General features: G+C 38.9%; 3 protein-coding genes across 8 annotated transcripts; 2 read left to right on the forward strand and 1 right to left on the reverse strand.

The window, feature by feature from the left end:
* Positions 1-5: 5 nt before the first annotated feature.
* agbl2 (AGBL carboxypeptidase 2) lies at positions 6-9020 on the forward strand. Of its 6 annotated transcripts, none has more exons than XM_085461309.1 (24): positions 6-110; positions 609-659; positions 2082-2211; positions 2490-2657; positions 2785-2892; positions 3076-3226; positions 3329-3584; positions 3781-4182; positions 4415-4557; positions 4798-4957; positions 5144-5270; positions 5359-5459; positions 5622-5716; positions 5828-5903; positions 6016-6087; positions 7055-7135; positions 7257-7346; positions 7493-7568; positions 7657-7809; positions 7938-7968; positions 8048-8259; positions 8376-8499; positions 8616-8775; positions 8897-9020. In XM_085461309.1, the coding sequence occupies exons 1-24, from the start codon at positions 87-89 to the stop codon at positions 8966-8968; spliced, it is 3063 nt and encodes a 1020-aa protein (XP_085317435.1). In that variant the 5' UTR covers positions 6-86; the 3' UTR covers positions 8969-9020. The 6 variants fall into 6 exon arrangements, with proteins under 6 accessions (XP_085317435.1, XP_085317437.1, XP_085317432.1 ...); XM_085461306.1 differs by having other exon boundaries at positions 10-110; positions 6016-6111; XM_085461310.1 differs by having other exon boundaries at positions 13-110; positions 6016-6111; positions 7257-7313.
* A 264-nt stretch (positions 9021-9284) lies between these two features.
* On the reverse strand, positions 9285-11757 carry tmem17 (transmembrane protein 17). The gene is made up of 5 exons (XM_085461318.1): positions 11533-11757; positions 11268-11371; positions 9777-9890; positions 9520-9663; positions 9285-9437 (listed from the first exon to the last, which is right to left on the reverse strand). Exons 1-5 carry the CDS (start codon positions 11645-11647, stop codon positions 9360-9362), a joined length of 555 nt encoding a protein of 184 aa, XP_085317444.1. The 5' UTR covers positions 11648-11757; the 3' UTR covers positions 9285-9359.
* Positions 11758-11771: 14 nt separating this feature from the next.
* On the forward strand, positions 11772-14586 carry LOC146704279 (E3 ubiquitin/ISG15 ligase TRIM25-like). Its single transcript, XM_085461315.1, has 7 exons — positions 11772-11865; positions 12073-12679; positions 12850-12945; positions 13230-13463; positions 13546-13702; positions 13813-13857; positions 13957-14586. The coding sequence occupies exons 2-7, from the start codon at positions 12098-12100 to the stop codon at positions 14475-14477; spliced, it is 1635 nt and encodes a 544-aa protein (XP_085317441.1). The 5' UTR covers positions 11772-11865; positions 12073-12097; the 3' UTR covers positions 14478-14586.
* The last annotated feature ends 116 nt before the right edge of the window (positions 14587-14702 follow it).

Below are 14702 nucleotides of genomic sequence, written 5' to 3' on the forward strand. Positions count from 1 at the left end.
AAAAGCCTTCCCTTCATAGACCATGGATAAAAGCCAGACTATTCAACGGTCCAGCCGAAATGTGAGACAGGGGACAAAGACTATACATGCTGTGCAGTCCCGTAAAGAGGGTAATCTAGTCACCGTACTGCCATGTAATGTTATTATTATTATAAATCTTATAATAATGTTACTATTAGTATTATATTGTTATTATTTGTAACTATAAAATTATTTTGAAAATGTATGTAATATTTTACACAAAGTATTTTTTTTCTTATCGACATCATCATCGCGCATTTCCTAGATTTCTTCAGTAAGTTACCTGTTTCCATGGCAACTTTGGTGTTGAGGCTTTTGGTTGCATAGCAAAGTCAGGTCCCCCGAAAAAGGTTGTTCAGTGTAGTCTTACTTACCTCTAAAACGTACGCTTATATTTCGCCGGGGGGCCGTAGTACAATCAAATATGAGCGAGGTAAGTGGCCGTCAGAGTGTGATAAACGTAGAAAGCGCTAGCACGGTCAGAAATGTTAGCAAGCTGCCAAAATAATGTATGCTAACGATAGTAGTGGCGTTTACACGCTCGAAAATGTAGTGAACAAGGTTTTTAAGTTGCTGTCTTCATGCAGGAATGCCAGGTTAAGATCCCCGTGAGAGATTCTACACTCAAACCTACACAGGTAATTTGGAGTTTCTTTGTTTACGTTAAATGTTATTTTAGTTTACTAAAGCAGAGCTCTGATACAGCTACGTTGGGCTGCGCCCTCATTCACAACGGGTCGCCAGAGCGGGCAGTTGTACGTGTTTGATTTGGTAGATATTTTTTAAACAAAAGCCAGGCCTAACCCTTTTTGAAAAATGACCCTGACGAAATAAAGGGGGAAAAGAGGGGGTGCGGGGTCTTGATATTCAAACTAAACTGTAAAGATCCAATCCAATCTAAAAATCAATTAAAACTGAACTATATGAAAAACCAAAAGAATGAACATTTCCTTTGGAATTTAAACGACGTGAGAAACCACTACTGAAATGTACAAAATAACTGTTTTTGTCTTTTGGTCATATTTTTCTGATACAGGTTGCACACACGGGCAAAACACATTTTTGTCATTGAAAGTATTGCAGTGATTTGTCCTGGACTACCAATGGTGGAAGATCCTGTATCAGATCAGATCCTGTTGTGTCTCTTTGGAGGAAAATGGGGGGTATCAGATGATTTTGATCTGTTGCTTTGATTTGAAATTATACAGTCAGAAGATTATATACACTTATCATGGGCTTAAATATCAAACACCAAATGGTAATTTGGGGGGGTTAATGAATTCTTTGAACTTTTCTTTTTCCAGGCTGGAATGATTGTACAGCCTATATTATTAAAGAATTTAAAAATGAAAATTATTTAGGATTTTCTGTATTCCAGACACAGGGTCAGAAAGTATACAGACACACTTTAACATAAACAGTTGTACATAAGTTCAAATTATGCTGGTGTGTTACCACTTTGCCAAGGTGTGGAAAAACACCCAAACAGTCATACTCAGGACAGGAAATCTAAAGTTTTATGTTCAGACAAGTTAGCAAGTTAGCTATTTAGTCGTAATGGCAAGTATATATTTGGAGTGAAACTTTCAAACTTAAGCCCTCTGTACCAGCTGTCAAGCATGGTGTTCGTAGCATCATGCTTTGGGGCTGTTTGCCAGTGGTACTGGTACGTTATTCAAAGTGATTGAAATAAGGAGGACTACCTCCAAATTCTTCAGCTAAAAACAACAGCTAGACATTTAAAACACAATGAGCCTTTCCAAAAGGACAATGATCCTAAACACACACATACACAAAAAAACATTGTTCAAAGAAATTATTAAAAGCTTAAAAATCCCATGACTTTCATTCCAGTGATGAGTGTATGTAAACTTCTGAACTCTATGTATGTAACAGCTAATGACCGACGGAAAGACCTGAAAACATCCACTAGAAGATGTTGAAATTTTTTTATTTTATATTGTCTTGATTACAAACCAGTATTGGTGCAGGTGCTAAGTTATATATGTTTATTGGTTAAAAATTGATCCAGCACTGATTACTTATATTTTCCTGACCAGGCAGAGAAAACATCAACCATGGTCAGCTCTGCTGTTAGGAACTGTGGAACTGCCCACCAGCTGGACACAGCAGACACCAGTTACTCCCGCACAGATGAAGATGATGAGGAACTGACAAAGATGAAGCAGTGTAAGCTGTTTTCATAAAGGGTGTTATTGTATAACATGTATGTAGCCTAAATGTTGCTGATACACGAGTGTCAATGTAATGAACTTTTGAAAAGCAAGCATGGTCATCTCATTTCAGTTTTACATCTTTATATATTTAACAAGCACTGTTTTATAAATGAGATAACTGCATCTGTCAGCGTAAACCCCATGAGGCAAGTGGGCATACATGATGAAGATTGTAGCAAACAGCATGATTGTTAAAATAGCATTAAAGGTGTGTTTCATGTTCCCACTCAGTATGTAGAGACCTAAGTCAGAAGCTGAGGACCACACAGCTACTCGTTACCATCAGTGGTGGACGACCTGTTATAAGTCTCAGGCCACCACCAGAACTGGTCAACTTCTCATGCGGCATCCGCTGGCCAATAGAGTGTGAGGTCATCAGCGACATTATCCATCACATAGGTAATGCTTCATTTCAATAAAACTTTGATGTCACTGGGTTTTTTTAGTGGTAAGAATAAAAACCATACCAACAATATGTTGAACAGAAATTTGGCATTCCCTTGTTTAAAATGAGTGTATTTTCTAGAGTGGGACCCACCAGAGCCAGAGCCCTTCTATCAGTGCACAGGATATGAGAGGACACCCATGCCAGTCGGAGAGGAGAGGGGGAAGGTGGTATTCTGCATTGACCATGGTAACTCTTAACTGTCATCATTGGGATTTATGTTTGCACTTCCAGGTTATTTCATATGTACTTTAAGTTATATACTGTATACTGTCACTATTCTCTGAAAAAACAATGTAAATTCAGTGCATCTTAAAGCTTTAAGTAAATTTAGTGTTTCTTTTTTTTTTTTGTTCTTCTCATCCTTTAAAGCCGCTAAGCACCCATATTTCACCTACTCTCGTATTGGAGGAAGCAGAGAACCCATTAAGCGAGCCACTTTTTATGATGTCAGTCAGTCAGAGCTGACTCTCAAGTTTGAGTCACGGTTTGAGAGTGGGAACCTTCAGCAGGCCGTCCAAGTGTGAGTCTGCAGGTTTATTGTTCTTTTCAGTTGTATATTTTCACTTTTGGAGTAATGTTAGGTTCAGTTTGGATCTCTGCTCATATTTTCTTGCCTGTTCAGGGGTGCCTATGACTATGAGCTGACCCTGCGCACAGACATGTACACAACAAAGCACACGCAGTGGTTTTACTTCAGGGTCAGGAACACAAAAGCTGGCGTCACCTACCGCTTCACTATCATTAACTTGATGAAGAGGAGCAGTCTGTATTCACAGGGTATGAAACCACTCCTGTACTCTGAGAGGGATGCTGAAGAGAATGGTGTTGGATGGAAACGCGCAGGTTCAAATATCAAATACTACCAGAACTGCAGTCAGGTAGGTGGCATCTGGATTAAGTTTAACTATGATACCTTATTTCCCAGAACCAATCACTTTCTCTCTTTGAACATTAGCTGAGAATTAAATGTATGAACATAGTGTAGAGGTAATCTGTCAAAGATTAATGGCTGAACTGAAAGTCTGACTGTAGACAGGATTGTTTCTAAAAGTATATTTTCTCTGCGTCACTTAGAATACAAAGGACAACAACAGTGATGGCATCACCCTTTACTCACTCTCCTGGACACTCCAGTTCCCTTATGATTCAGACACCTGCTACCTGGCCCACTGCTACCCCTACACATATTCACGCCTGCAGCGCTACCTTAGCCGTATTACTTCCAACCCTACAGTTAGGTCATACTGCAAAGTACGGGTCTTGTGCCAAAGTCTTGCTGGAAACGCTGTGTATGTGATAACAGTAACACCCCAGGACTCTAACAGAATGGACGACAAGACCAAGAAGGCTGTGGTGGTGACAGCCAGGGTGCACCCAGGAGAATCCAATGCATCCTGGATGATGGAGGGATTCCTGAACTTTCTTCTTGGTGACTCAGATGATGCTCAGCTTCTCAGGGACACTTTTGTTTTTAAGGTGCCTGTTGTCTCTATTCTGGCTTAATGTGTTAATCCGTACTGAAATACATTGCAAATTTGTGTGTTTGTTTTTTGTTTGTGAAAGAAGATAACAATCAATTTAATATAATAAACCTATTTTTTATAATACACTTGTTTTTTTTAAACGTATTGTTACAGATCGCTGTGTTTCTCTAGTTTTAATTATGGCAATTAAGCTAATTTTTGTTTGCTCCTCTTTGGTGCTGCAGGTGGTCCCAATGTTGAACCCAGATGGTGTCGTGGTGGGTAACTACCGCTGCTCTCTTGCAGGCAGGGACCTCAACAGAAACTACAGGACACTGCTCAGAGATTCCTTTCCTTCTGTGTGGCACACCCGAAACATGGTGGAAAAGTGAGACTTGATAAAAAAAAAAATGCTAAATGCTAAAAAAAAAAAAATCATTTTTGACATGTTTAGAGTTGCTTAATCAAGCTCAAGATATTTCTCCTTTGAAGTGCCTCAGGCTTTCCAATATGTTTCAAATATGATGATTACCAAACAGCCTGTGCATACACAATTTTTTAATTGATTGTGAATGTTGACTGAATTTGTTTCTTAATCGAAATCTCTGCCACACTGCATTTTCCTCAGATTACTGGCCGAAAGAGATGTAGTTCTTTACTGTGATTTTCATGGTCACAGCCGAAAAAACGATGTCTTCATGTATGGCTGCAAAAACAAAGGTGACTCTACACTGAAACTTCACGCGAGAGTCTTTCCACTAATGATGAGCAAGAATGCTAGCAATAAGGTAAAGTGTATTTTGTCTGAGGGCTTTCAAACACTGTTGCTGACTTTTAAGATTAAAGTTCTACATTTTTTTCTGTGGTTGTATGGGCCTTACCTTACCCACCTGTTTGTCACTCACCAGTATTTAAACTTCAAGTTTACTACCTATCAAACTCTTGATATTTCATATACACTGTTCTTTTCTTAGTTCTCCTTTAACAGCTGTAAATTCCGGGTGCAGAAGAGCAAAGAGGGCACAGGACGAATCGTCATGTGGAGACTTGGCATCAAAAACAGCTACACCATGGAGGCCACCTTTGGAGGCTCCACTTTAGGTGAGTAAAAAACTTTCTGAAGATGTGCATGTTTTTTGTAAGCTTGCACATATCACGTAAGCGGATTTATAATTTGCTGAACTCTTAGGCGACAGGAGAGGAACACATTTTACTACTCAAGACTTGAAGTCCCTGGGTTTTCACCTGTGTGACACCCTCCTGGACTATTGTGACCCTGATCCAATAAAGGTGAGAGATTAAGCAAATATAAAAACAAATACTATAGTAAGCTCCAACTCAGTCTAGTTGCTATTGTATGACCGTTAATAATAATCCTGGATACTTGTGTTTTGATATAGTGACTGTATATATATGCAATTATTTTAATTTTGTCTGTGCTTTTTATTTGAGATCACTTATTGTCTGACAGAATTGGCATTGCTGCAAAAGGAGTTCAGAGAAAGACTGGGCAAAGATTTGGGCAACAGCTCTGACCTCGAAACCAGGTGATAAAAATATATATTTTTATCCATACTAACCACACTTGGGCAATGTGAGATTGGGAGAATATTTTCTGAATTAGCCTGAATGCAAACATTTTTCTTTTGCTCTCATAGCACAAGTGGCTCAGATAGTTCAGATTCAGAAGGACTCCCACTTCATTTGCTGAACCAGCCAGAAACATATACAGAGGTAAACTGACTACACTAATACACCGAAGCCTCCAGCACCTGTTTGACTGTAGTAATCAGTTTTAAGTCATATGTTCTGTTAGTTTACAACATGCTTCTGTTTTCTGTCACAGCAAACTCCAGTGACGAAAAAAAAGAAACACTTCAGGAGTCATAAAGAGAGGAATAGACGACGACCAAACAGAGTAAAAAACAAAACACAGCAAAAGGTCCTGAAAAGCAACACGAAAAGTCTTTAATCAGCCAGATCTTAAATAAAAAAAGAAAAAGTTGGTGATTCTTAAGTTCACCTTGACTTTTGTTTGATTTTAGCCATTATGAACTCAAAATATTTAATCTTTTTCTGGTCTTGCCTTTTAGAGGCTGGCATTTCTGCAGATTCCTTGAACCATTTCATGGTTTTATGCACTTTAGAGGGAGAAATATGCAATTGCTTTTAAACAATTCTTTAATTTTTTCATTTTTTTAATACCAAATCATGATTGCAGTCACCCATTGACATCACCTCTCTCATTTCACATCTTTATTTTATTATTGCAATTATTGCGACGTTATTAGCCCACATTTACCCTTATCCTAGCTTGTTTTAAAAATGTGATGCAGGCCTGAAATGCAGGACTGGATGCATATTAACAAATGAAATGATCGAACAAAAGAGGAAATATTTTGAGGTTATCTAGCCTGGAATAAAAGTCAAAGTCCATCTAAGATTTGAATTTTCATTATTTATATTGTAGATACAGTCAGAAATGGTCTCCTGACCTAAGTGTTTTATGTACTAGAAATGTCACATGGGCCAAATATAAAATCTGAAAATCTTCTGCAGCCAACTCAGATATTTACTTATAGCTCTGATCATCACACATCCAAAAATTATTTCCTATTAATTACATGCTATTGGACAATTTTAGGGTCTACTTTTGCAAGCCACTGTAACTATTTCATGAAAATTTTAAGCCAAATTGCAAAACCCTCATTAAAGGTTCTTTGGGATACCAAAGGAATTTTCAATAGAAAATTCTGTTTGATTTTGGAACCACTCCAAAAGGATATTATCCAGTAAAATTGCATCTTATCCTGTTTAGTTTAAAATTCAAACGATTCCAACACTTTGGGAATCACTGCTGTAAACAATACTCTTGATCTTTGCAGGAGTCTGACGTGCCCCCTGACAAAACAATCAAAGAGAGCGTCCAAAAGAGGCCTGCTGAACGCCACAGGAAGAAACCTCACGTATGAAACAGCATCCAAACGTGTTTGTGGTCTTCACAGTAACACCAGCTACACTACAATATTGAGGCTGGTGAACAGATGAAGACATTTACTGATCCTTACTGTTTCCTCCTTTGTTAAGGTAAACACTCTGATGAGAAAAGGTCCTACAATCACTCACCATGGTGAGGTCAGTCAGGTGAGGCTGTGGCAGGGCTGCAAGCATGTAAAGGTGATCATGTGAAGGTCATTTATTTGAAGCCTTATGCATCAACCATAAACCTGCCTTTTGTAAGCACTAATAATTCACAGAGAATCTGCAGATGTCTTGCAATACCTGGAGCAGACCATAATCTTTCATTTCAAATTTGTAATCAGGAAAACTCAGATCTACATTACAGTCCAGAACCACGCCCACTTCACAGCAAATACACCGGTGCTTCACCCCACAAAGGTAAGGTTTATTTTGGAGATTCAGTCTGCAGGTAAAGGTCAGAGTATTTCCAAACTAATGTGGAGCTCTTGCTTGACTTACTTTACAGGTGATCCGGACATGGAGACAGGACGGCCGGGACACTCCTCTCCCCCACTGAACCTCAGGGCTCTCATTCCACCGTCATCAAAAATCATAAAATCCAGCCAGCATCAACATCACTGCCACCGCCAGCCTTTTACCCCCTACAAATTCTACAAAGGTTTGTCTGTCTGTACACTTCTTTCAGGTGGAACTTAATTATATTATTACTAATGTTAAAAAGTCAGTCAATTCAAGTTTGTATCAAATTGTCGCTCCTCTGTAGTGAAACTTGTCTTCCCCTTTCAGGGCTGCCACCTTTGCTTACATCAGCCCACGGGTAAACCTCACAATCTTATTATATCTTTATCATTAAACAGAACTAAAGATTGAGAAATGTTGTGTCTCTTTTGTGACAGATCTCCCAAATTCACCTATGTGAATATGTCTCCAGAAATAATTCCAAGAAGGCATCTACTGACAAGTTTCAACAACAACAAATTCAGTGGCCGGCACATTTTTAGAGACAGCTCTTCATGGCTCTCACATTACGTTGATGCAAAAGAGACCTCATGCACAGAAATGACCGAGACCAAATGGTATAAAAGGGAAGAAGACAATTCCTCAGAAGGTTGGGTTGCACATTTGTTATATTAAGACTAGTCAGTTTGTAGTTAGTTATTATTGTGATAAATTTTCATGAAATAGCTCCATCACTGTTACTTACTTTACTTTGACTTTATTCAGTGGATTCATCACTGTTCAGACATGATGTTCAGGACCTGAAAGCTCATACTCGTGACACCTCCCTGAAGGAACCCGATTCATGCAGATTTTTTGTGCCTGTGCTTAGGGACCTAACAGGAATAAGGTGAACTTCTCCATTATCCTCTTAATTCTGTGATTTATTATTTCTGTTAAATATTATGATAATAATACAAGCATTGTTCATTTAAACCCTGGTCTCTCCTTTTTCAATTTCCTCAGAAAAAGCAACGACAAAAGACACAGGGGTATTTTACCTTCATCCCCCATGAGAGAGCAACTTCCACGTCCACAGAGTGACACAGTCAGCGTGCTTCAGGCTAAGGACATTAGGCTCTATCACTTTGGAGAAGAAAGCCATACAACTGTGACTCCACAAGAAGTAATGGTCAAAAGGACATCACAGTCAGCCTTGCACAAGCGAAAACCTCTAATCTGAGAAGTACACACTTAATTTATTCACTGGTCAGTGATGGAATTTTTTTTCTTTTTTACTTCAACAGTTGTTTACAAAAGAAACCCTAGAAAAAAAATACTCAGTATGGATCAGAGGGAAGGGAAAACTCCAGGAATAGTTAAAATTGCCTCTTATTAAACATGAAATAAATAAATTGACTCTGAATTTAATCACTTTTTTTCCTTTTTGCTTAATGTTAATGGCCCTGATAAAGACCTGATTTATGGCTGAAAAATCTTCATCTTTGGCTCTTTCTAACAAACGACAAAGGATTCACATCATGTTCATGTTTTTTAATGCAAAATGTGAAAACATATTAATAAAATAAATGTTAATAAAATACAAAAAATATATGTTAAAAATCCCCTATTTTCAATAACGGATCTTGAGTAGCAGCTACCCCGTGCAGCATGTCTAAGACAAAATGTGACAGTTTCTTGTTGTTAGCCTGTGACCCTGGAGATGTGAGCAGAGGTTTTGCCCAGATGTGGACGTCAGAGTGTGAGAAGTCAGTCAAACTGTCGCAGATGAAATTGGCTTTCTGTGTGTCTGACCATGTCGCGGAGCGCAACAAAACCAGAAATGGCCTGGGAGCATTCAGGGATACAATCCGTGTTAATAAATGTAGCTACGAAATTCTGAAAATGTTGATAATGCAACTTACCATACCTGTGTGAGTATGAATAAGGCAAGGATGATGTGAACACCTCTCTCCAGGGGCTGAACAAGGATGGCTTCATTAAAGAGCTGAAACAGGATTAATGGAAACTGCAGCAGGACGCTCAAGAGCCAAAATCCAGCCAGCTCTGGGACCTTCAACAAATACAGTCATTTGACAAGTTTTCATCTCTGCCGTCCACTCACTGGGTTTCTTTACATATAATTATACAAATATCCTTATTTCATATGTGAATGTATAAATGCACCTTTTGCTGCAAGTTCCCGGCATAACCAAGGTAGAGTCGAATAGCCTCGATCAGCGTCATCAGGATAAGAATAGTAACAAGGATGATTTTGTAGTAGTCTGACAAAGCAGGATACTGGTGGAAATAACAAGCCAAACAACACAGTTTATAGTCTAACACTAAAACTTGTATCCACTTTGTAATGTTTTTTTTTTTTAAATGCTACACTCTGAGATAAACTCAAGCAAATTTCCTGTTGCATTTTCAGATTTAATTTTTTAAAATAATAAGTATCGAAAAAAGTCAGATATTACTGTTTTGGGATTTTATGTCCAGCTGAAAACACTCAAAAAATATTTGTGTGTTGACTTTAAAGCAACTGAAATATAAAAATTTTGCAAAGTGCCAAATGTGTCTCAAATGTTAAATCTTGTTCATTCTTCCACATCCTTGCTTTTAAACGTATGATGTGATTTTTTTTTCTGCTCCTCTTCATAACCACTTGTGTATTTTGGAATGTTTTTATTGGTAAGATTACAGTTCCTAACACACTGGGACAAAGTCTGTTTTTGAAAGAAAAAAAAACCGTGAAAACGTGGCACACGGTACTACTAAAAGGTCAAATACATTTAACATATTTTTAACTGAATGTGATTTTTGCTAAATAACTACACTGAGTATAAAAGGAAGCCAAGGTTTGTAATTTTTGATACACGATAGTCTTCTTGCTATCATGTATTCTCCTTTTTGTCTCAATAACCTTTAAAATTGGTATTTACTGTTATTTCAGTTGCTGTTTTGTCCAGTAACTATTTATGTTTCAGTGGTGAGCTACATATTTCATGTGGTGCTCACAAATAATTAACAAAAAACACTAAAAAAATCTGAGCACCCAGTTGAAAGTTTTCCAGGATTTACTGCAGCTTCATTCCCTTTAATTTGTGCCCACGTTCATTGTATCCCACAAACATTTGTGTAACTTAGGGGCTTTAATTTAGCACCTCGGGCACAGGGTAGGTTGCAGAAAACATTCGACATGTTAACCTGGGAGACCTTCAGGCACCTGTGGAGTTTCCAGCATGACAGGATGGAGCACCATGTCACAAGGGAAAAAGTAATAACTAAGTGACCTGGTGATCATCAAATTCACACTTTGGATCCATGGCCAGGAAACTATGCAGCAGATGGTAGAGTAGTTAGCATTGTTGGTTCACAGGAAGAAGGTCCTGTGTGGACTTTGCATGATCCCCCTGTGTTTGTGTGGGTTCTCTCTGGGTACTACCAACAGTCAAAACACATGCAGCTAGTGAGGTTAGGTTATTTATTGAATCTAAATCGACTGTAGCTGTGAATGGTTGTCTGTCTTTCTTTGTTAGTCCAGTGACACACTGGCGACCTTTACAGGGTGGACCCCTGATGCTGAAATCCAGCATACCACAGAAAGGTGCATAACAATCTAAATAAGAGTGGAAAGGGTCAAGATTGTAAACCAGAATTATGTTGGCATAATACCTTAAGCTGCAGCATTACAGTTTCACTGATCCACCACCAGGGGAAGAACCACATGTTAAAGTACAGAGACATCTGGAGCTGGAGGCTTGAAAGAACTCGATTGTCTGAAAACAAATACAAACAGCAGAACATACACGAACCGAATAAGCAACCTAAGTGCAAATAAACTACTGGAAAGCTTAGTTTGAGTAAACAACAGCCATTAGTGCAGCTACATCAATGCTAACACCAATGCTAATTCATCAGTAACGTTAGCTGCATTCACCGTGTGCCAAAAACGCGTCGCGGTCTTTAGAGGAAGACTCCGTCCGACTCTGGTCAAACAAAACGTTGCGAGAAAAGTCCTCTAAATGTTTTCTAAGTGTCTCCGGGAGCTCCATGGTCCGCTAAATAAAAACATTACAAGAGGAAAACCACTCCGCCTCTTCCTCACTGAGAAACTGAACGCCGTTGTCGTTTCCATGGCTACCAGGGAAATCTCGCGTTCTGTGTTTAAATCTCGCATGGAATATGTTCTTTGTATTTAACCAGACACCTTTCCTCTTAGTGCTTTTATTAAATAGCGCATATGCCTACAATATATTAATATACCACAGTGGTAAGTAAGTAAGTAAATAAATAATTTATAAATAAATATTAATAATGAACTTTATATTTGAGAAAAAATGTCTAACATTTAAAAATAATAATAATAATAATCGAAAAGTAGCTCTGCAGATTTATAGGTGGAGCTACATTAGCTTTAGATTTTTGGACGTGTTTGGACAGACTATTAAATCACTTGTACTTTTGTTTCCATTGAAAGTGAAAGTTACAGATGTGGAACGAAGATGGCCGAGAGCTGTGAAGTACTACATTCCTTCTCCTGCTCCATATGCCTGGATGTTTTGAAGAATCCCGTGACTCTTCACTGTGGCCACAGCTACTGTATGGACTGTATAAATGGCTGCTTCGACCAGGAGGATCAGAGTGGTATTTACAGCTGCCCACAGTGCAGACACACTTTCAACCCAAGACCCGTCCTCAAGAAAAACACAGTGCTGGTTGATTTGATGGTAAAAATGTCTGTGAGAGCACAATCCAACATGCGAGTAAAGAATGAAGCTGGACCAGGGGATGTGGAGTGTGATTTCTGCACTGTGAGGAAGCTGAAAGCTGTTAAGTCTTGCCTGGTATGTCTGGCATCTTACTGTGCCACTCACTTGCAACCTCACTATAAGTCTGCTGCGTTTAAGAGGCACAAGTTGGTCGAAGTGTCAGCTTCCATACAAGAGAAGATCTGCTCCAAGCACGACAAGCTACTCGAAGTCTACTGTCGCAGTGATGGGCAGTGCGTTTGTCTCCTTTGTGTGATGGACGAACATAAAGGCCATGACACTGTCTCGGCTGCAGCAGAGAGAAAAGATAAGCAGGTAATAATATAGTTGTAGACTTCCAACCATCATCCATGCTGTTGTGAATTTCAATTTAAAGTTACTGCTAGAGCTTCTGTTATAGCAGTCATAGGGTTTTAAGGGATTTTTTATATTCAGCTGTATTTCTGTAATTTAAACTTTGATGATTTTGTAATGATGGCTTTTAGAAACAACTTGGAAAGAAGAAACAAATAATCCAGCAAGGCATTCAAGAAAAAGAGAAGCAGCTCCGGCAACTAAGACAGAAAACTAAAGGACTGAAGGTGAAGTTTTGAATCTGTGTTATGTAAAGTTTTCCTTAAAAATCTGTTTCTGCAAAGTAACCAGCATTGTTCCTTTATGTCCTCTTGTCCTATTCTCGTGAAGGTTTTTTGTTACCTCAAAGGAAAAAAAGTGTAATCAAGAATAAATTTGCCACTTCCAAAACGTCATGTAAATTCTTAACAAGATAAAATTATGAAGTTGTCTAGAAATTAAATAAAATTAATTAAATTAAGCCCTTAAACCAACAACTGTGAGATGTTAAATGGAATTTTTTACTGCTCAGGCTTCAAGTGATGCAGCAGTTGCTCAAAATGAGAAAGCCTATGCTGAGATTGTTCTGAAGGCAGACAAAAGGCGCTATGCCGTGAACGATCTGATCAGAGATCAGGAGAAGGCCGCGTTGAGTCGCGCTGGGGAGCTTGTGGATCGGCTGGAGAAGGAAATCAGTGAGCTGAGGAAGCGAGAGGACCAACTGAAGCAGCTGTCGCTCACTGAAGATCACATTAATTTCCTGCAGGTGCGCAAACAGTCAAATACGTGGATCATATTGTGTGCAGGGCAGCAGTTAATGATGTGTTTATTGTTTTGCATGTTTACAGCACTGCCAGACCATTTTTGACTGTACAGAACCTGATCTGTCTTCTGATGTGAACATCCAACTGCACACACCTTTCGACTTTGTCACAAAAGCTATTTCTGACTTGAGAGACAAAATGGAAAGCGTGGCCAAGAGCATTGCACAAATATCTGAGACAAGTAAGATGAGAAGTTAGCTAAAATAATGCTTAGTAAAATCATGCTAATCATTTTTAATTAAATAGAACAGGAAGTGCTACTTTCAATAATATCATGTTTTGTACTTTTAGTTGAAGTTGATCCTGATCCCAAGACAAGAGAGGAGTTTTCTATGTGTGAGTCATTTGTTTAGTGTACATATTTTTATTCAGTTTCTGTGCTTTCCGTTACTTTGATTTCACTGAGTTAATATTTCCTGACATTGTACTTTTCAGATTCCTGCTGCATAACATTGGATCCCAACACAACATTTGAAAACCTGTTGCTCTCTGATGGAAACACCAAAGTAACCTGGGCTAAAAAAACCCAGAGGTACCCTTACCACCCAGATAGATTTACCAAATATGATCAAGTGTTGTGCACTGAGGGTTTATCTGGTGTTTGCTACTGGGAGGTTGAATGGAAAGGGCCACGGGTTGAGATAGCCCTGTGCTATAAAGGAACAGAGCTGGAAGAAAGTGGCTTCGGCTACACCGACCAGTCCTGGTGCATTTCTCTTTCTAGTTCCTGTTGCGCTTTTTGGCACAATGAAGTCAAAACTAGAATACCCGTCCCCTGTTCCTCTACAGTGGGAGTGTATTTGAACCACAAGGGAGGGAGCCTGTCCTTCTACAGCGTGTCTGATTCTGGTCAAATGGTGCTCGTTCACAGAGTTCAGACCACATTCTCCCAGCCTCTGTACCCTGGGTTCATGGTCTCCAGAGGAGCCTCAGTTAGGATAATCACACCAGAGTAAAGCGACATCAGAAGCACCAGAATTACATCAGGTGTATCAGTACATGTTTATCACTATTCACAAAGTACTCTTAAGTATAATAATACAGTCTGTTGACTCTTGCTCATTATAGCTAAAGCGTCCTTGTTTAAAATATTTTTGTTTGTGAGGCTAAAGACATTAGGCTAACATTTACTGAACTGAATTTATTTGGCAAGTGTGTTTGTGCACAGAGGTCTGTTGTGT

This window comes from Copadichromis virginalis, linkage group LG7 (assembly GCF_057382275.1).
Source record: "Copadichromis virginalis isolate Kocher_CV1m ecotype Utaka linkage group LG7, C_Virginalis_male_GT1.1, whole genome shotgun sequence".
NCBI lineage: Eukaryota > Metazoa > Chordata > Actinopteri > Cichliformes > Cichlidae > Copadichromis > Copadichromis virginalis.

Excerpts from the sequence above, each read along its gene's own strand:
- tmem17 (XM_085461318.1), bottom strand. The coding sequence starts at position 11,647 with ATGGAGCTCCCGGAGACACTTAGAAAACATTTAGAGGACTTTTCTCGC. Across the intron at positions 9,891-11,267 it reads CTGTAATGCTGCAGCTTAAG|TATCCTGCTTTGTCAGACTA; the intron begins GTATTATGCCAA and ends TATTTCCACCAG. Across the intron at positions 9,438-9,519 it reads CCTTATTCATACTCACACAG|GCCATTTCTGGTTTTGTTGC; the intron begins GTATGGTAAGTT and ends GAATGCTCCCAG.
- LOC146704279 (XM_085461315.1), top strand. The coding sequence starts at position 12,098 with ATGGCCGAGAGCTGTGAAGTACTACATTCCTTCTCCTGCTCCATATGC. Across the intron at positions 12,946-13,229 it reads AGAAAACTAAAGGACTGAAG|GCTTCAAGTGATGCAGCAGT; the intron begins GTGAAGTTTTGA and ends TTTACTGCTCAG. Across the intron at positions 13,858-13,956 it reads AAGAGAGGAGTTTTCTATGT|ATTCCTGCTGCATAACATTG; the intron begins GTGAGTCATTTG and ends TGTACTTTTCAG.
- agbl2 (XM_085461306.1), top strand. The coding sequence starts at position 87 with ATGCTGTGCAGTCCCGTAAAGAGG. Across the intron at positions 4,183-4,414 it reads GGGACACTTTTGTTTTTAAG|GTGGTCCCAATGTTGAACCC; the intron begins GTGCCTGTTGTC and ends TTGGTGCTGCAG. Across the intron at positions 7,347-7,492 it reads AGGGCTGCAAGCATGTAAAG|GAAAACTCAGATCTACATTA; the intron begins GTGATCATGTGA and ends ATTTGTAATCAG.